The following is a 22,530-nucleotide window of genomic DNA, read 5'->3' as shown; positions in this document are numbered from 1 at the left end:
ACAATTTTTTCTTATAATTTGATATTTAATAAAAAAAAAATCTAATTGTTTTAAGCACAGCTTCAAGAGTAACAGATATCTAAGTAAAAGTTGTACAAAAAATGTATTTTCTGTGAGTTTCATAGACTTTGCCTTAGGTTGATTTTTTTTTTTAAAAGTGCTTCCTTAAAGGGACACTACTCGAATATCTTTCATCCATATAAAAAAAAAATAGTTGTGGAATTGGTTTAAATTAATTTTGAAAATAAGTGTATGTTTGTACAACTCATTCCTAGAGACAGAGTGCTTGCTCACTGGCGTGCATGGGAAAGGTCCCACTTCTCCATTAGTAGACAGTTATTCCCCACATAAAAACAAAAGCTGTTGTATTTTTCTTAGCAAAGGAACATATACTTTACACACATTTTATACAACAACTTCTTGTTTCTTTGTGTTATTTCAGTTTGCTTAATGTTTTAGAAAAGTCTAATATTTTGTTTGAGATTTTTTTTTCTTAAACTTAGCTTTTTTTTTTCTTAAACTTAGCTTTTTTTATCCCTATTTTATTGAATCCATAATTTTTTTTTTTTTTTTTAATTTTTATTTTGTTTTTATGCACAAAGAAGTCTTGTGACCGCTGGTGGAGACCTGTTTGTTTTATGTACTTTTTGTGCATCTGACAACAATTACGTTCTTCTTTACATTTCTCTCACTTTCCTTAAGTTTGATTAAACTTTGAATTAGAGGATGAGTCATGAGTTAAATTATTTGTGTTCTGTTACATTCATGTGCTTTTAATCTAAATGTACAAGAAGAGATTTTTTTTTAATGATTTTTTTAAAATAATTTTGTGTCTGAATCCCTTTAAATTTAAGCCAGAACATATAGTGAATGTCTTGCGAAACCTCTGCTGTCTGAGGGTGACTACTTGTAAAACTAAGTAGTCGCAGACAGAATTCTTGATAAGAAATGAGTGTTGGAAAGTGTGCACTTGTTAGTTCAGCATGCAAGGTATATCCATTGGGAAAACTCAATATTTGGTTAGATTATCACATAGCAAATTTATACTTATTGAAAGCCAAAAAAAGTAAATTCTTTACATTTCAGCTGATTTTTTTTTTTTTTTTATATGAATGAGAATTGCAGTTTAAAATCTTTTAATGCGATGATGTGTTTTTGTATTTAATAGAAACAACTTTTATAGAAATAATATTGATAAATCAAAATGACCCTATGGTAAGCAGTGCAGATCCAATTTGAAAACGATCTTATAGTGCTTCAAACAGTTGACTCAATAAGTAAAGGTTCCCTTCATTAATCTAATGATATATGAAACAGCAAAATAAACAACACAAGAATTGAGCTCTGTTCTCTGTAAAATGTATTGCGTTAAATATATAAATATATATATATATATATATATATATATATATATATATATATATATAGATATATACTGTATATCTTCACATTTACTCAATTTTATGGAGGATGACTATTCTTTTTGACTGTATAGGGCCTTATATTCGGCTGCTAGCTTTGTCTTATTGCCAAGTTAGTTATTTTCCTTGGAATATTCTAGGATTTGGAAGCTTTAATATGATCATTGGGTTATGTTAATTTTTCTATTACATCATTATATTTTTATCTTGTTTTTTTTTTTAGGTGCTGCAGAAACTTGGAAAAGCTGATGAGACAAAGGATGAACAGTTTGAACAATGTGTACAGAACTTCAACAAGCAGTTGGTAAGAGTGATCTCTTCATACCTCACAATATTTGTGGCTCGATATTACGGACTCAGATGGTTGCAGGGGGGCCGGTGCTGTTTTGTGGGAAGGGTCCATGTTGGAGGGGGATGGGGTAACTGGTGGATAATGGGTGGGATATTGTGTGTTTTGCTGATGCTAGGAGTGTCTGGGCGGTTTGTGGGTGGGGTTAAGGAAAATTCAGAAAATAAAGACAAAGTGCTGTCTCAGAGGGACACCTGGACAGAAATCAGAATTAGGGACTGTCCCTCTCAAATAGACAGTTGGGAGGTCTGTCTTACAGATAAAATATACCCTTTATTTTGTGTGAATTAATTTGATATGTCCACTGCAGATTCTGTAGTCTTTAAAGGTTAATCTTCTTAAAGGGCCATAATACCCAAATGTTTAAACACTTGAAAGTGATGCAGCATAGCTGTAAAAAGCTGATTAGAAAATATCACCTGAACATCTCTATGTAATAAAGAAAGATATTTTACCTCAAAAGTTCCTCAGTAGCCACCTCCCGTTGTAAAGGATTTCTAAGCAGCATTTTTGTGTGTTTGTCCTGGGACATCTGAAGGGACTAGCATCGTGCACTCTCATATTATTTCACCAATCAGGTAAAGGAAGCTTACTATGAAATCTCATGAGAGTTAAGTCAAATCTCATGAGATCACAGTAAGAGTTCATGACCTCAGCACTGCTGATGCTGATTGGCTGCTGTTCATTTCTTCATTTTTTTAAATTTGTTTACCTGCAGCTGGGAGCAGGTGAAGTATAACTTTTTACACAGCACTTACTCTGCTGAGCTGAGGAAATTGTGAGGTAAAATATCTTCCTTTTTTACATAGAGATGCTCAGGTGATATTTTCCTGTCAGCTTTTTACAGTTATACTGCATCAGTTTCAAGTGATTTAGCATATGAGTATTATGTCCCTTTAAATACAAAATAATCCTCTACCAGACACTTTACACCCGAGCAATACAGATTAATTGTGACCCTTTTATTGACATAGGCCTAGTGGTATGGAGTTAATATCGCTTGTGCACAATCTATACTTCTTGCATTCCTCTCTCACATTACAGGTCAAGGGTTAATATATATTGTCTGCATGGTATTATAGTGCTAACTACAGTATTAATGTATGATTGCTTAGGGGCCGAATTTCTTGTAATATGAGTGCAAATTGCACACTATTACCTCTACCTTACCTTACTATTATTTCATTTACCATTAAACATCTAAGATATTTTAAATATGTATCAGGTGTGTTAAAATTATTGAGCCGTGTCAAGTGCAAAATAATGTGGTGTGCATTATCATTGGTGCTCCACTCCATATATGGTCACATTCTCAACTAATATAAAGATTATCGGCTAGATTTAGAGTTTTGTCGGTAAGGACCTGCGTAGCTAACGCTGGCTTTTGTCTGGCCGCACCATAAAAATAACTCTGGTATTGAGAGTCCACATAAAGGCTGCGTTAGGCTCCAAAAAAGGAGCGTTGAGCATATTTAACGCAGCTTCAACTCTCGATACCAGAGTTGCTTACGGACGCGGCCAGCCTCAAAAACCTGCTCGTGCACGATTCCCCCATAGGAAACAATGGGGCTGTTTGAGCTGAAAAAAAACCTAACACCTGTAAAAAAGCCGCGTTCAGCTCCTAACGCAGCCCCACTGTTTGCCATGGGGAAACACTTCCTACGTCTGCACCTAACACTCTAACATGTACCCCGAGTCTAAAGACCCCTAACCTTACACTTATTAACCCCTAATCTGCCGCCCCCGCTATCGCTGACCCCTGCATATTATTATTAACCCCTAATCTGCTGCTCCGTACACCGCCGCCAGCTAGATTATACCTATGTACCCCTAATCTGCTGCCCCTAACACCGCCTCCACCTGCCTACACTTATTAACCCCTAATCTGCCGAGCGGACCGCACCGCTATCATAATAAAGTTATTAACCCCTAATCCGCCTCACTAACCCTATAATAAATAGTATTAACCCCTAATCTGCCCTCCCTAACATCGCCGACACCTAACTTCAATTATTAACCCCTAATCTGCCGACCGGAGCTCACCGCTATTCTAATAAATGTATTAACCCCTAAAGCTAAGTCTAACCCTAACACTAACACCCCCCTAACTTAAATATAATTTAAATCTAACGAAATTAATTAACTCTTATTAAATAAATTATTCCTATTTAAAGCTAAATACTTACCTGTAAAATATATCCTAATATAGCTACAATATAAATTATAATTATATTATAGCTATTTTAGGATTAATATTTATTTTACAGGTAACTTTGTATTTATTTTAACCAGGTACAATAGCTATTAAATAGTTAAGAACTATTTAATAGCTAAAATAGTTAAAATAATTACAAAATTACCTGTAAAATAAATACTAACCTAAGTTACAATTAAACCTAACACTATACTATCAATAAATAAATTAAATAAAATACCTACAATTACCTACAATTAAACCTAACACTACACTATCAATACATTAATTAAATACAATACCTACAAATAACTACAATGAAATAAACTAACTAAAGTACAAAAAATCAAAAAGAACTAAGTTACAAAAAATAAAAAAATATTTACAAACATAAGAAAAATATTACAACAATTTTAAACTAATTACACCTACTCTAAGCCCCCTAATAAAATAACACAGACCCCCAAAATAAAAAATGCCCTACCCTATTCTAAATTACTAAAGTTCAATGCTCTTTTACCTTACCAGCCCTGAACAGGGCCCTTTGCGGGGCATGCCCCAAGAAGTTCAGCTCTTTTGCCTGTAAAAAAAAACATACAATACCCTCCCCCCCAACATTACAACCCACCACCCACATACCCCTAATCTAACCCAAACCCCCCTTAAATAAACCTAACACTAAGCCCCTGAAGATCATCCTACCTTGTCTTCACCTCACCGGGTATCACCGATCGGTCCTGGCTCCAAAATCTTCATCCAACCCAAGCGGGGGCTAGCGATCCATCATCCGGTGTCTGAAGAGGTCCAGAAGAGGCTCCAAAGTCTTCATCCTATCCGGGAAGAAGAGTAGATCCGGACCGGATATTCCAAGCGGCATCTTCTATCTTCATCCGATGAGGACCGGCTCCATCCTGAAGACCTCCTCCGCGGACCCATCTTCATCCGGCGACGTCCAACTGAAGAATGACGGTTCCTTTAAGGGACGTCATCCAAGATGGCGTCCCTCAAATTCCGATTGGCTGATAGGATTCTATCAGCCAATCGGAATTAAAGTAGGAATATTCTGATTGGCTGATGGAATCAGCCAATCAGAATCAAGATCAATCCGATTGGCTGATCCAATCAGCCAATCAGATTGAGCTCGCATTCTATTGGCTGATCGGAACAGCCAATAGAATGCGAGCTCAATCTGATTGGCTGATTGGATCAGCCAATCGGATTGAACTTGATTCTGATTGGCTGATAGAATCCTATCAGCCAATCGGAATTCGAGGGACGCCATCTTGGATGACGTCCCTTAAAGGAACCGTCATTCTTCAGTTGGACGTCGCCGGATGAAGATGGGTCCGCGGTGGAGGTCTTCAGGATGGAGCCGGTCCTCATCGGATGAAGATAGAAGATGCCGCTTGGAAGATGATGGTTGCCGGTCCGGATCTACTCTTCTTCCCGGATAAGATGAAGACTTTGGAGCCTCTTCTGGACCTCTTCAGCCACCGGATGATGGATCGCCAGCCCCCGCTTGGGTTGGATGAAGATTTTGGAGCCAGGACCGATTGGTGATACCCGGTGAGGTGAAGACAAGGTAGGCTGATCTTCAGGGGCTTAGTGTTAGGTTTATTTAAGGGGGGTTTGGGTTAGATTAGGGGTATGTGGGTGGTGGGTTGTAATGTTGGGGGGGGGGGGTATTGTATGGTTTTTTTTACAGGCAAAAGAGCTGAACTTCTTGGGGCATGCCCCGCAAAGGGCCCTGTTCAGGGCTGGTAAGGTAAAAGAGCTTTGAACTTTAGTAATTTAGAATAGGGTAGGGCATTTTTTATTTTGGGGGTCTTTGTTATTTTATTAGGGGGCTTAGAGTAGGTGTAATTAGTTTAAAATTGTTGTAATATTTTTCTTATGTTTGTAAATATTTTTTTATTTTTTGTAACTTAGTTCTTTTTTATTTTTTGTACTTTAGTTAGTTTATTTCATTGTAGTTATTTGTAGGTATTGTATTTAATTAATGTATTGATAGTGTAGTGTTAGGTTTAATTGTAGGTAATTGTAGGTATTTTATTTAATTAATTTAATGATAGTATATTGTTAGGTTTAATTGTAACTTAGGTTAGGATTTATTTTACAGGTAATTTTGTAATTATTTTAACTATTTTAGCTATTAAATAGTTCTTAACTATTTAATAGCTATTGTACCTGGTTAAAATAAATACAAAGTTACCTGTAAAATAAATATTAATCCTAAAATAGCTATAATATAATTATAATTTATATTGTAGCTATATTAGGATTTATTTTACAGGTAAGTATTTAGCTTTAAATAGGAATAATTTATTTAATAAGAGTTAATTAATTTCGTTAGATTTAAATTATATTTAAGTTAGGGGGGTGTTAGTGTTAGGGTTAGACTTAGCTTTAGGGGTTAATACATTTATTAGAATAGCGGTGAGCTCCGGTCGGCAGATTAGGGGTTAATAATTGAAGTTAGGTGTCGGCGATGTTAGGGAGGGCAGATTAGGGGTTAATACTATTTATTATAGGGTTAGTGAGGCGGATTATGGGTTAATAACTTTATTATAGTAGCGGTGCGGTCCTCTCGGCAGATTAGGGATTAATAAGTGTAGGCAGGTGGAGGCGACGTTGAGGGGGGCAGATTAGGGGTTAATAAATATAATATAGGGGTCGGCGGTGTTAAGGGCAGCAGATTAGGGGTACATAAGGATAACTTAAGTAGCGGCGCTTTGCGGTCGGCAGATTAGGGGTTAATTATTGTAGGTAGCTGGCTGCGACGTTGTGGGGGGCAGGTTAGGGGTTAATAAATATAATATAGGGGTCGGCGGTGTTAGGGGCAGCAGATTAGGGGTACATAAGGATAACGTAGGTCGGCAGATTAGGGGTTAAAAAAATTAAATTGAGTGGCGGCGATGTGGGGGGGCCTCGGTTTAGGGGTACATAGGTAGTTTATGGGTGTTAGTGTACTTTAGAGTACAGTAGTTAAGAGCTTTATGAACCGGCGTTAGCCCAGAAAGCTCTTAACTACTGACTTTTTTCTGCGGCTGGAGTTTTGTCGTTAGAATTCTAACGCTCACTTCAGACACGACTCTAAATACCGGAGTTAGAAAAATCCCATTGAAAAGATAGGATACGCAATTGACGTAAGGGGATCTGCGGTATGGAAAAGTCGCGGCTGAAAAGTGAGCGTTAGACCCTTTTTTGAGTGACTCCAAATACCGGAGGTAGCCTAAAACCAGCGTTAGGAGCCTCTAACGTTGGTTTTCATGGCTACCGCCAAACTCTAAATCTAGGCCTATGACTTTTAAAAGTGACATTAAACACTAAACAAATGCTAGATAGAATAATACATTCAAAGAAAATATTAGTCTGAGAATGACATGTAGATTTTTTTTTAAAAGTTTTATTAGTTGTTTAAATATTGACAAAATAAGTGTAAAGTTTTAGTGTCTATAAAACAATGGGAGCTGCCATTTTGTAACTTAGTTTACCTTCTCTGCTGTGGCCAATTAGGGGCAGTTATAAAAAGCTTTCTGGGCAGCACCTCACATTTTCTGAAAATTGCATGAGGTTATCAAGGAGAATGTTCAAGAATTTTAAGTACTGTAATTAACAGATAACAATTAAAGCCCTAATTAAAATTTATTTACAATAGAAATGTACTTACTTTTCAATACAAATATCTTTTAATAGGCCTGGCATACATTTCTGATAGCAAACCTTGAATCAGGTGGGCTTAAAGGGACACTAAACCCAAAATTTTTCTTCAATGATTCAGATAGAACATGCAATTTTAAGCATCTTTCTAATTTACTCCTATTATCACATTTTCTTCGTTCTCTTGCTATCTTTATTTAAAAAGCAGGAATGTAAAGCCTAGGAGCCGGCCCATTTTTGTTTCAGAAGCTGGGTTATGCTTGTTAATTGGTTTGCTAAATGTAGCCACCAATAAGCAAGCTCTATCCAGGTTGCTGAACCTAAAATGGGCTGGCTCCTAAGCTTCACATCCCTGCTTTTTAAATAAAGATAGCAAGAGAACAAAGAAAAATTGATAATAGCAGTAAATTAGAAAGTTGCTTAAAATTGCATGCTCTATCTGAATCATGAGAGAAAAAAAATTGGGTTTAGTGTTCCTTTAATTTTAAGGAAGGGGACTGAGCTGGCTGAATGACATTGAAAATGGTTGATGCTTTGGATGGTTGCCATTGAAATGAGCGAGGCTGACTTTAACATAATGTTGACTGGTTACTACAGAGATCAGTGCTACATAATTTACAGCGGTCGTTATCACAGCATCATACATGTTTTACTACAAAATGCAGAACAGTTGGGATGTGCTAATTTCACCATTAAAGACCCTTCTTCTGATGAAATATAAGCATCAATAGTAAACCGAGGCATTCTTGTAATCTCAGGGGATGCAAATGAAACCCGTAGAATGATACTGAGAGCCTATAGGGTGTTTCTATTGAGCAGGTACAATGTATAATGTCCATTAAAACAGCAGCACAAGAAGGCAGAACTGAGAACATAATATATAGATTTCTAGGGCCCGACTATAAAAGGATTGTCACAATAGCAATGTGTTTATAAAGTTATACACATCACTATTAATATTGGCGTTGATCGGCTAGATTAAGAGTGGAGTGCAAAATTGAGCTTTCGCGAGTGTGATATTTGCCCTCCACTCAGTAATCCACAAACAACCTCGTGCTCGCATTGCATGGAAGCTTTGTGCTCACAAGAGCATGCTTCCATAGGCTCCAAAGGGAGCCTCATTTTGATGCCTATTTAGGGCACGCTTCTATTGAGTCTTTAAAAATGGAGCCGTAAGCTACCGAAGTGGCCGACAGCTAAAAGTAATTTACGGCTCCATTTTAGTACCAGGTTTCAATTGAAATATTTTGCGTATTGTGTGCAGTCGCTCTTTTCGTGTAGCTATAAGTTAACGTTGTGTTAACGCTTCCATTTGACGTTGGATTTCTTGAAAATTGATTAGTTGCTAAGGTAATCCGACCTTATGCTATAGAATTTACGTTTAACGTCCATGCTCCTTACCTGTGATCACCTCTAAAGAAAAATAAAGATACACTTATCCATATTTTTAATAATCAAATAATATTTTTTAATATAATTATATTTACCACTTTATAAATATAAGTAATATGTATTGCTGCCATAGGCATAGGTCTAGTTTGAATTCTGTAGATATGTTCTTGCATATATTATTATATTTAAACCGTATTGTCCCGAGTATAGGCTAATGTAAGTCTTTAAACTAGGAGTGCGGCCTATACTCGGGATGTTGCACAAAAACAATAATAAAATACCGGTATACTATCAGTAGCTTGAACAGTCCATGTTGGGGTTAGGCCCCGGTAGTTACGGAGGGCTGAGTGGGTTAGGAGGAAAAATACAGTTTCACAAAGGCAAAGTTCCCGGTAACTAAAGTTCGCCAGCAACAGCCTGCTAGCATTTGTTGCAAGAGAAGCATGGATCATAATTCACCCCAGTACAACGATCGTGGCTGCCATCAAATACACCTTCACAGGGCTTGTACCGCTGTAAACTCCAGGCATAACATCCACGTCTTCTTCTGACTTCTCTGGATAAACCTGCTAGCTGAGAGCCTGAGACGGAGTTGCCTGGCTAACTAAGGACACAACCCCAATGAGATCGCAGGATTGGTTTTTCATCCGAGAAATGTCACAGCTCCATACGTTGATTGGACCAAGGCGAGTGGAGGCATGGTCATGCTGATTCTACACAGTCACAGTATCCTGTATACAGGAATGTGCCTTTACAGAACGCCATATTATGGTATTAATGAAAAATACTGGTATCTCATTGTAATTTATGCACAGTGCAAATAAACTACCGTATTTTCTTAAACATTTTTACAAAGAAAAGCTCTTTATATTGTGCAAGTTTTATCTTTTGCAAAAAGTCTGAAGTTAAAAAGTTCAGCAGCGAATCAGTGCTGAAGATAATGATTACCGGTATTTCATACATTTCACTGGGTTCCTAGCACACCTGTGTCTTATGATTACAGAAAAGCATCTTCAGGATAAGAGTATAGTTATTCAGTTTGTTTCTTGAATGAGGTCTTTGCATTAGATCAATACCGGTATTTTGCAAACAAATTTCATGCACATTTTGTGGCTTATAATCAGGAGCGGCCTATACTCGGAACAATACGTATATACTGATATTTCTATTAGAATATAAGTTCAACTATTCCTATACATGAGACAACAATAAATATTACTTATAACAATTTATTTCTACATTAAAACACTTGCATTATTTGCAAGTTTTTTAATTTTAATAGAAAATAGGTCTCCAAAAAGCATAATTTTCCTCTTTTACACCTAGTTGAGCTGGGTGTAATATTTCTCAATGTATCGACAGCCTCCCACAGTGTATTAATGGTTTGCGCTTTCATTGGAAACCTGGTATAATTTATTGATTAACGGCTTCTATTACATTCTATGGGACGCAAAGATTTTTTTGGCAGCCATATTGAGGTATAACGCGCCATTGGAAACAGTCGAATTACGGTTCAATGGAAACGAACCCAGACACGGCATAGAACCTAGCATGTGCAAAAGGGAGTAAGTTGCGCAACATTGGGCAGCATATTTAAAATATATATGTATATGAATATATACATATATTTGTGTTTATATGTCTATATACACATATTAACACATAAATATATATGTACTGTATATAAGCATATGCATATATATTTACAGTTTAAACACAGTCCCCATAGACCACAATGTAAAGGCACTTTTTAGTGCCCCACATTCCCTCACTTTAACCCCTTTATAACTGTTTTATGCAGTTATTTTAATTAAAAAAAAGATTTTTTAGAAATTAACTGTACACTTAATTTTGGGGGGAATTGGGGGAAATTTTGTTTCATTTACTAGATATCTGATCTCTGGTTAATTAATTTGAGCGCAAAGTGCTACCGCAAGCTCACTGTAGCATTTACCAACCACTTGTAATGGCAGTTTTTTTAACGTGCACTCGTAAACATGCAAAGTTGCCTGGTTACGGACGCATGTTAAAATTGCGCTACACTTGTAATCTGGCCCGAAATGTTCTAAAGGGATGAAATCGCTAAAAGAGGGAAGTCTCGCCAAGAGGCATTTAACTACACTTTACTGTAGGAGGAGATGGTTATCTGCCACTGGTAGAATGTTAAAAACAGCATTGCCATGTGCAGCTAGGGTGTAATGTAAATTATCCCTTTACACAGTATTGAGTAACAGTACAATTTGAAATGTGTGAAACAAAAGTTAAATTGTTTTGTTACAATAAAATAATGAAAATTGTTTCTGAATAACAAACCTATATGAGCTGGTGATTTGTGGGTATATTATACATGTGTGTGTGCGTATATAGGCCTAGATTACAAGTTATGGCTGCCACCTTTGTTCAGGTCAAACCAGAACACTTTTGCGCCGTGCACAGAAAATGTTTTTTTGCCGAGTACACACTATGTATAATAGCACATAAACACAGACTTGCACATATATATTTACACTCTCCCACACTCTCTACCTAAAACACACAACATATACTAACACACACTCACATTCTCTCTCACCCACACTCAAAGACACTAGCACTCACATACTCTCTCTCACACACACACTCTCACACAAAGACACTTATACACACACTCTCACACACACACACAAAGACACTAATATACACACACACTCTCACACGCAGACACCTACACTCAGAGACACTATTTGCGTTTCTTACATTTTTTTTGGGACCTCTCCATGCTGACGAGACCTCTTAGATCATCTCACCTGAGATGTGAGCTTTTGAATATCAGTCCCTTAGACACACTCTCACACACAGATACACACACTTGCAAGAGAGAAGTAACTGTAGGCATGTGCAGTATGTTGCAAATGCACAATGTCACCTTTTTGGCTGTGGCAGTTTCCCACCAAACCCGGACACAAAAATGGAAACCGAAACTCTTCGGGTCATTTCTGGACAGGTGGCAACCCTATTACAAGTGCAGCACAATCTGGTATAACATGTTAAAATAGTTTTTACAAAGTTAGTGAGTTAGTACTGTCAACATTTCAATTAAAGTGCCCTTTACTATCAATAGATTGCATGGGCCGAACTAACATTGCTCATATGCGGAGTTATGTGTACAACATGAGCAATGAAAAAGTTATCGCGGCTGGAGGCCTGAAGTAAAGTGTTAGGGTTAAAATAAAAGTATAACAAAACGCATGTATAATATAATACATTATTTCACACACAGTTTTACTAATATTAAATATATATTTCGTTTAACATGTATAAGTGTTTTAACAGTGATTTAAAGGGATATGGTATTTGACAATGTGTTTATGTATGTATGTATGTGTATATATATGTGTGTGTGTGTTTGTGTGTGTGGGGTGTGTGTGTGTGTGTGTATATATGTGTATATATATATATATATATATATATATATATATATATATATATATATATATATATATATATATATATATATACTAATAAACTCAGCTCAGAGAATTTTTGATAAACCAATAAAGTAAAGGACAACCCCATCCTAAATATTATAGGAGCACCTTAGTGCACGGAGGTCTGTATAGATAAATATTCAAAAATAAAAAAAAATACAGCATGCCTTATCCAGCACAGACTTATTTTAAGGTCTAAAAATTAAATATCAGATCAGTCATTATAGAAAAAGTTCACCCCAGTTTCTCATCAAATAATTAATTTATTAGTTATTAAATCATAAAAAGAAAGTGTTTATATTGTAGCAACAAGGAGAAATTGGCAAAGACTTGGAGACCAGTGGCATTTTACACATAAATACCACACACTCAGACATAATATCATAATTCCACCTAAAATATATAAGCATGTAATCCACACACATGCAACAATGTAAACAGAAGCAGCTTCTCAAGCAAGATAGGGGTAATTAATCACCCAAGCATAGAGTCATGTTAGTGCAGAAAGAAAGTGGAAGTTCAATAAGCTGGAAAACTGGAAAGAGTTAGTGATCACAATTTTGATACTGGTTAACCCTTAATTTATTATCCTGCTGTAATGGACAACCATGGTCTAATTCAAACCTAAATCAAATGGTTCCATTAAGCTTCTGTATAGGTAGAATTATAATCCAAATTAGGAGTGGTTATAAAGTAATGGCACAGCCCAGAATTCCTCATATCTTATTCCCTGGCATAGCTGGAATATAATCTTCGAGGACAAAATAGGGATAAGTACCTTTTTTAGTGACCCTTTATGGGTACGCCGTTCACCTCCACCACTCTGCTCCTAGCATTCTGTAACAATTATTTGCCTGGTCCTAATTTACCCTCCACCATGCCGGCTAAACCTAGCAGTCCACAAAAGCTTAGAGGATTCTCCCCTAGTCCACACTGCATTGGCTCTGGAAGGTTAGGGCACCTTGCCCTGACATGTCCTTTTCTGCCACGCTCAAAGCAGTTTATGAAGTTTCTCACAAAGTGGTCTTCTTTCACTGTAGTGTGGTCCCTAGTTTTGTGCAAACACATTCCCTATCCAGACTCCGCTTCAGGCTTATCCTTTTGGGCCTTAGCCTCAGAATCAAGTGTTAGAAGAAGATTTTTCAAAGTCCTTTGCAGACAGATATTATTCTGCTTGAGCTACCATACTATCGTAAGTTGTGAGGTTTACTTAACTGACCCATTCACAAAGGCCATGGGGAAGTTCTCTGAAATATCTGTCTAGCATCGAGGTCTCCACGATCTGCGCAGAAGTTTGGCTCTCCAATTTGAGCCATTTTTTGGCCAGATTAATTAGGTCGAACATCTGCAATCTGGGTGCCTTTCCTTCATTAAATCATCATTTAGAAAAAAAGCTGCAATCTTACAGTCACTGTCAGCCTTTAGTTCTCTTCCAGGTCAAAATAAGCTTTTTGTGCTTCTCCAAGGAGGAAAGGAGCAATAATATCTACACAATGCTCTGGATTTTAGGCTTCACATGTGGCTTGTTCAAATGCCAGCAGGTAGGTCTCCACATAATCATCTGGTCATTTTCTGCAGACAGCTGCTCGCCCGTATCCTGCTCACTCTTCTGCTTGGGTGGGTACTCAATGGGTAGTAAAGCATTCCAGGATCTCTTTCTGTGTCTCACTCAAAGCTCTGATTTGCACAGCTATGAGCCTGTTAGTTTTGTGCTGGACTACTACAGCAGCTGTAGTTTACCAGTTTGTCTCTTGCTGCACAGTAGTAGCCTGTAGCAGGGCCTTCACAATAGCCTCCATTTGTGGGTTCTGTAACTTTTTTAAGGCTCCTTTGATAGTGGAGGCGGTGCAACAACAAATCCCACTTCTGACACCACTTTGTGGTAAGGCCACTGCAAACAGTCAGGACAGCCAGGCAACTGTACTTTATGTGCAATTTTATTTTATTAAAAAAAAAGTCTCTCTCCAACATCAGGGTACACTTCCCCTTTAAATTTAAGTAACAGTAGATTTCCCTCACTACAGATACTGGTCCAGCTACCCTGGCTTCCAGTGAAAAACATAAGCAGCGGTTTCAGAACATTGTTTCACCAATCCTTTAGCTTTGCAGGCAGCTACTTTACAAAATTCCAAGTACTCCATCCCAGCATAGCCTGGTACTGAGACACCTCCATGCTCTCTTAGAGCTCCTATATAGCTGTGGGCCTAATTATCCCGGAGCAGGTATGTTGGCTGCCCTAAGAACTCAGCCCCTTAACAATTGGGATAAACTGCTCCTTGTAACCTCTGACTGATGTATACATGGTCCTAGAAGACTCTGTCACAAAAATGTGTGTAGCCAGCTTAGCACGCATATTACAAGTTGAAAGTACAGGACTTTGGATATTGCGACCGTGCTAACTCTGTCTACCCATAGACTTTTATGGAGCATGGTACAAAAGCCTAACCCAATACTGCACTTAAACTGAAGGTGTGCTTAGGGATACTTTATATTCCTATGTTCTTCACATAGAAGAAAATGTTCTATTTATTTTAAAATATGACAGGAGATAGATATCCATTGTATATACGGATACATATTTTAAGTATTGCTAAATGTATTCTATATATGTGTGTATGTGTGTGTATGTATGTATGTATGTATATGTGTGTGTATATATATCTATCATGGGTGATTAGTGGGCAAGATTGTGAGTGTTTCTGGGTGGATTGTAGGTATGTCAGGGCAGTTTGTGGGTGTTTCTGTTTGTTTTGTGGGTGGGGCTAAGGGAAATTTTGTAAAGAGGAACATATGGCTGTCTCAGAGGGACAGATCTCAGAATCAGGGACTGTCCCTCTCAAATATGGGCAGTTGGGAGATCTGATTTACAAGCATTTCTTGGCTGACCGGGGATTCTTTTGAACATCGGGACCCTATTCTTTTATTATAGAGATATTATTTGATGTCCCTAAACCAAATTTAAATTGGAAGTTTCTCTTTGTACATGAAACTATAGACTTAGATCTCTAGCTAATTATTAGTTGATGTCTAGTTAAAGATTGTCAGTGCCATTCATGTTGTATGCATGATTTCAGGAAAAGGTGGAATTGGATCTTGTCAAAGGGCACTTTTCCCAAAAGCCGTACACTTTTTACCTTTTCAGTGCGCAGTAGCATAAACATATTCCTATATAAGAAATAGAGTCTATCATCAGAGGTTTTGCTGGCCTGTCTTGAATGTTCTGCTCTGTTCTTTCTATTTCTTTCGTTTTGAGCTTGTAAATATTAACTCATTCAACAATTGCTAGAGAGATCCGATTGATGTATATATTTCATTAAAGTACATAGTAAGTGTATTTCTTTTGCATCTCAAGCACATCTGTTCATATTTATGTATGGGAGAAAATTTCTAGTGAGACAGGCTGTATAAAAAGCGGATATCAAGAGATAAAGGATTAAGAAGTGACTTAAGAGCACATATTTGGTAATGTTTTTAAAAGTGCAGAAGCTGACTGTAACTCTTAATTCTACTCCCTAGCAACCGTAATCTAATTACTTCTAAACACAGCAAGGATAGGATTAAAATGGATTGTAGGTGAAGGTTTTACAAGATTTTTTTATTATTATTTGTATTCATACAGAAAGTTCATATTTTATTTTCAGCATTAAATAAAAAAACCTAATAGAAATGGAAGATTATTATTTAACATATTATGGACCAGATTACAAATGGAGCGCTAAATATCGATTTCTAGAAAGCGGTATTTGCACTCTAGTTTGCAGTACCAGAACCTTGCGAAGAAAGGGTAAGTCGCGCAGCGATGGGCAGCATTTATAAATATATATGTATATGATTATATACATATATATTTATGTATTAATATGTGTATATACACATATTAACACATACATATGTATGTATATAAGCATATACATATATATTTACTGGGAACACACAGTTCCTATAGGCCACAATGTAACAGCAGTTTTCAGTGCTTTTTTTTCTAACACCCCACACCCACCAACTTTAAAGCCCCAAAACTGCATAAATGAACTGGACAGAATGGACTAGACAAAATTATTGGCACCCTCAATTTAATATTTGGTAGCGCACCCCTTGAAAAAAATAACTGAAATTAATTGCTTCCTGTTACCATTAATGAATTTCTTACACCTCTATACTGGAATTTTGGACCACTCTTTTTCTGCCAACTGTTCCAGGTCTCTCAGATTGGAAGGGTTCCTTTTCCCAACTGTTTTGAGATCTGTCCACAGGTGCTCTAGAAGAATGAGATCTGGACTCATTGCTGGCCAGTTCAGTACTCTCTAGCGCTTTGTCTTAAACCATTTCTGGGTGCTTTTTGACATGTGCTTTGGATCATTGTCCTGCTGTAAGACCCATGATTTCTGATGGAGACCCACCTTTCTGACACTGGGCCCTACATTGCACCACAAAATTCTTTGGTAGTCTTCAGATTTCATAATGCCATGCACGCAGTCAAGACATCCAGTGCCTGAAGCAGCAAAGCAACCCCAAAACATTAGTGAACCTCCACCATGTTTGACTGTAGGGACTGTATTCTTTTCTTTAAAAGCCTCATTTCTTTTTCTGAAAACAGTAGAATGATTGGCTTTACCAAAAAGCTAATTTTGTTTCATCTGTTCACAGCACATTCTCCCAAAAGGATTTTGGCTTCCTTAGGTAGATTTTGGCAAACTCCATTCTGGCTTTTTTATTTTTCTGTGTCAACAGTGGGATCCTCTTGGGTCTCCTACCATAGCATCTCTTTTCATTCAGATGTCGACATATAGTGCGAGCTGACACATTTGTACACTGTGCCTGAAGGTCTGCTTGAATTTGTCTGGAAGTTGATAGAGGTTCTTTATCCACCATTCAATAAATCCAATTTTTCTCTTTCAACCCCAGGAGATTAGCATTAGCAACAGTGCCTTGGGCTGTAATCTTCTTGACAATGTTGTGAACATTAAGATCTCTGGAGATGGACTTGTAACCTTGAGATTGTCCATGCTTTTCCACAATTTTTGTTCTCAAATCCTCAGACAATTCTTTGCTTCTATTTCTCTTCTCCATGCTCAGTGTGGCACACAGAGACACACAACATTTATTCACCATTTTAACTGGTTGCCAGTGTGATTTTCTATAATGTCAGTCCGTGTTAATTGATACAGGTGAGTTTAATTACAAATTACAGGAGCATCACAAACTTGGAATGCAATTATTTCTTACAATTTTGAGAAAGTTGAGTTTTGCGTGGAATGTGTCAGGTTTGGCTTTTTTCCCTCCACTTTTTTGTGTCATACCAATACAAACAAAATAAATTAACATGGGAATGCAATTTGTAATTGCAACAATTTTCTGGGCGAAGTGGTGCATTATCTGACAGCAATGCAGGGCTGCCAATATTTTTGGCCATGACTGTATATATTTGTGTTAATACGTGTATTATACACATATTAATATACATGTAAAGACGAAAAAACTCTCAGCTCATAATATAAAACTTCACATTTAATAAATTGGTTAAAAATGATGGCAGCAGCCAACAGTAAATAGAAAAAGGATAGGATGCACAGCACAGAAGGCTTAAGTGTTTTGGCGTTCAGCCGTATTCATAACCTAACATGAGTGCACTTCGACAATCTAGAATACTCTAAAAAAAACACTGCTATTGGTTAACAAGAAGACGCACATTACCATCTCATAACTTAGTTTGCCTTGTAAGGACTGCAAAGATTTAACCCTTGATAGTATACCAATTAAAGTTAATACACAAAAGGATTGTAAGAATCCACTAAAGATATAAAATAGCCAATACAATTAAAAGAAATAAACATGAGAATGCCTAAACATTTGTAATTGCAACAATTTTCTGGGCGAAGTGGTGCATTATCTGACAGAAATGCAGGGCTGCCAATATTTTGGGCCATGACTGTATATATTTGTGTGTTAATATGTGTATATACACATATTAACACATAAATATTTATGTATATATTCATATACTTATATATTTATATTTGCTGCACGTCTTACCCCCTTCACTGCGCTAGTTCTCATGCTGTGTCTCATTGCAGGAGAACGAGATTCCCATTGCAGACTATGGAAGCAGACTCTCGTGACCGCAATGCTTCTGTGCACCTCATATTTGCGTGCACTGGTATTACTAAGTTGAGCGCAAATATCGCTTTCACAGAAGCGATATTTTGCGCTTAACTTGTAATCTAGCCCAAAATATTTATTAGAATGCATTTTTCAGAGTTGGTATTGGTAACACAAGAAGAAAACCAACACAGGCTAATATGTATGAAAATATATATATAAATTGTCCATAACTTCCAACATTTTTCCGTGGGAAATCAGAATGATATGGAGGCATGGCATTCTGGTGTAGGATATGAGATTATTATTATTATCAGTTATTTGTAGAGCACCAACAGATTCTGCAGCGCTATTAACATAGGTATTATTTGCAAGGTAACATTTAGGCAATACAGGTGGGGATGTTGATGGTTGGTAGGTATGTGCATTTGTATTCTTTGTGAGGATCCGAATCCGGAAGTAAGCAGCCGCTTGTTCCCTTCAGATATTTTCAGAGCCCGATTGATTCCTGTAGAAGATCCCCACTCTAAGATCTGAATAAGCCAGGAAATATAGGGAGGAGTGTGGTAAACGGCAGCAATAGGACAAAGTGTCCTGAACCTACTACCCTTCAATTTGAGATCATGAGTAATTTGCGCAACCGCTTTGTCATAGAAAGCAGCATGTGCTATCTGAATCATGAAAGTTTAATGCTAACTTTCTTGTTATTTTGCTTATGAAAGAGGTTCATTTTCATCCTGTGCTGTTAATAATTCATTATTATTAAAAAAGTTACTGCAATATATAGAGAGATGTTAATGATTTTGTTTTATTAGAGACTCCACCTCTGTAAAATGCCCCTTTACTTTCTATACCTACTTGATCAGTAAACTAAATGTAATCATCACAGTGCACAGATAAAGCCGTTTATATGTATCACAGTGATTTTATATGAATATAGTGACTCCCATCCCTAGATACAATGACATTCTCATGAGTTAAGGAAAATGTATTTAAACAAATAGATAGCATGAAAGTGACTGCCAGTCTTTTGCCCAGTCACCATCACTTTTACTCAAATCAGTGATTTGCTGATAGCATGAGTGTATTATAAACTTGAAAATTCCTTATAACAATATGCTTATATGGCTTACTGTGTGTCAGCAAAGTATGGATGCATTCCTAAAATCCATGGTCTTCAAATACCAGAGAGGATATACTGGCCTCAGCGAGAAGTACAGACTAAGTCTAAGGAAGATTAATTAAAGGGACAGTCTACACGTCCAGAATTGTTATTGTTTTAAAAGATAGATAATCCCTTTTTTACCCATTCCCCAGTTTTGCATAACCAAACACAGTTATATTTATATATTTTTTACCTCTGTGATTATCTTGTATCTGAACCTCTGCAAACTGCCCCTTTTTTTAGTTCTTTTGACAGACTTGCAGTTTAGCTAATCAGTGCCTGCTCCCAGATAACTTCACGTGCACGAGCACAGTGGTATCTATATGAAATACGTGAACTAACACCCTCTAGTGGTGAAAAACTGTTAAAATGCATTCTTAAGAGGCGGCCTTCAAGGTCTAAGAAATTAGCATATGAACCTCCTAGGTTAAGCTTTCAATTAAGAATACCAAGAGAACAAAGCAAAATTGGTGATAAAAGTAAATTGGAAAATTGTTTAAAATGACATGCCCTATCTGAATCATGAAAGTTTATTTTGGACTAGACTGTCCCTTTAACTGCAAAACATTTGGGGGAATTGCAAAACTGTATATAAGAAAAAAATAACAAGGAAAGCATCTTTATTACATTGTTTATATGCAATACTTTTAAAGCTTTTTATGAAATACATTTCATGGGCATAAAACTCCAATATTATTTTCATAGAACATATGATTTTAAATAAAATTCTAATTTACTTCTGCTATCTTATTTGCTTCATTCTCTTGGTATCCTTTTTGTTTAAAGATTAGCACTACTGGGAGAGAACGGAACACATTGAGTGAACCAGTGACGAAAAGGAATTTATGTGCAGCCACCAATCAGCAGCCAGCTACAAGTAGTACATGAGACAGAAGCAAATTAGATTATAGAAGTAACAAATTAAATAGTTTAAAATTGTATTTTTGATCTTAATCATGAATTTTTTTTCTTTTAGTGTCCCTTTTAAATACTTTTTGGTTAAATGGAGCACTCAAGGGTTCTTTAACCTTAGATGATACACTTAAGTTAATACATGTGGAAAGTGCATATGTATTTTATTCTATATTCACATATATTGCGGAAAGACCAATAACCAGACTGCCCTCCATAACTTTGGGTATAAATATGGGTCAATAATGAAAAATACCAACTGCAGGGCCCCACTTTGGTTGGTGTCAGTCTTCATCGGCACAGCAGCCATAATACAATTACTTGTTAAAAATAAGTCTGTCCTCTCTGTCAAGGAAAATAAATAAATAAAACAAATCTCCTTTAGTTTACTGTGTGAGCAGATTATTTTAATTCTTGTGAAATGGTTTCTATGGTTTTTCAATTCCCCCTTTTACTATACAGAAAAATGTGGCCAACATCTAAGACCTACAGGTAGGGAGTTTCTTGATGGATGTTAGAAATCATATGATCAAATTTAGTGAATGTGAAATAAACCATGTTGCAGGGTGCTGTGTATTTTCCTCATTAGTGCTGTAGTGATCAGGCACTTCAATTTCATCCTCCACCTATTGGTTTTATTGTATACAATCACACTACATTTTGCATTATAAAACAAGGATTCTTGCTCCGTAACCTAGTGCTGTAAGGTGGAACCCCAATAAACTAGAGAAACAAGCATGCTGCTATTAAACACACAGCCCTAAACCTGTCCTCCTTTAGCTGCTGGCCAGTCTTTGGAATGGTTAGTATACATTAAAAAGAGGTTATGGAGAGTTCAGCTAGGTGCTATAGTAAGCTTGTGTCTGTGGTTTCATCCATTTCATGCCATGAGTTGAGAACTCACAGAAATACATTCTATATCCCACCCTTGGAAAAGTTGCAGTTATTTGTCCCACACTAAAACTGAAACGAAAATCATAGTTAATATTTTTGAAATATTTTAATTATTAAAAAATTATTAAGAAAACGGATGTTACAAATAAAAAAACACATCTAGCTGGAATTAATATAAATTAAGTTCAGACAGAGCAGAAAAGGATGGGGCTTTTCTTGGCATTTAGTGGACTCACAGAATTGAAAAAACAAAACAACAAAAATACATTTTGTAACTCAGTCTTTGGGGTTGATTTATTAATTGTTGAGCCGTGATTATCTGCTGTAGCGAATCATGTTCACTCAACATCCTTAAATGCCAACAGCGTATTTAATATTGCACAAGCCCCCTGCTCACTGGCGGCTAATCAGCCGCTAGCAAGGTCCGTCAATCATCCCGATTGTATCGGATCGGAATGATTTCAGTCCGCCACATAAAAGGTTGCAGAGAAGTTAAGGAGAAGCAGTCTTACAACCGCTACTTCCTAATTTCCATTTCAGGCGGACCTGAAACAATGGGGCTTCGATGCACCGTCCGCTGCTTAATAAATCGACCCCTACAGCTAACATAACTTTTCAGTTATCTACATTTTGTATCATACAGGTGACTAAAAAGTGATGTATTCTATGCTTTCCCCTCCAACCTTTTTTACATTGATGTGATGTTAACAGTTTTAGCTTTTTAACTACAAACCATGTTGTAATGTTCTTGGGAAGAATACAGTTGAATATTAATGACAGTGAATAGTAAAAATATATGTTCTGGAATGGCAGGAGTATCTCAATTGTGCCATATTTGCAATGTATCTAAAGTATCTGGATGATCTTAATGTCATACTCCTCTACTATAATTACAGACGGAAGGGAGCAAACTTCAGAAGGATCTGAGGACATATCTGGCTTCAGTAAAAGGTAAGTACATTATGTTCCTAATAAAT

General features: G+C 36.7%; 1 protein-coding gene across 7 annotated transcripts in view; it reads left to right on the top strand.

Annotated features, from left to right (window-relative positions):
- Nucleotides 1-22,530, top strand: part of BIN1 (bridging integrator 1) — a 189,838-nt gene that overhangs the window by 61,632 nt on the left and 105,676 nt on the right. For all 7 annotated transcript variants that reach the window (XM_053698094.1, XM_053698098.1, XM_053698092.1 and 4 more), the window contains exons 2-3: nucleotides 1,645-1,725; nucleotides 22,450-22,504. In XM_053698094.1, coding sequence (XP_053554069.1) covers nucleotides 1,645-1,725; nucleotides 22,450-22,504 — 136 coding nt within the window. The remainder of the gene's footprint in view (nucleotides 1-1,644; nucleotides 1,726-22,449; nucleotides 22,505-22,530) is intronic.

This window comes from Bombina bombina, chromosome 1 (genome assembly GCF_027579735.1).
Source record: "Bombina bombina isolate aBomBom1 chromosome 1, aBomBom1.pri, whole genome shotgun sequence".
NCBI classification, from domain to species: Eukaryota; Metazoa; Chordata; class Amphibia; order Anura; family Bombinatoridae; genus Bombina; species Bombina bombina.
The sequence above is the reverse complement of the archived record's forward strand: the minus strand, read 5'-3'. Positions and strand labels throughout refer to the sequence as shown.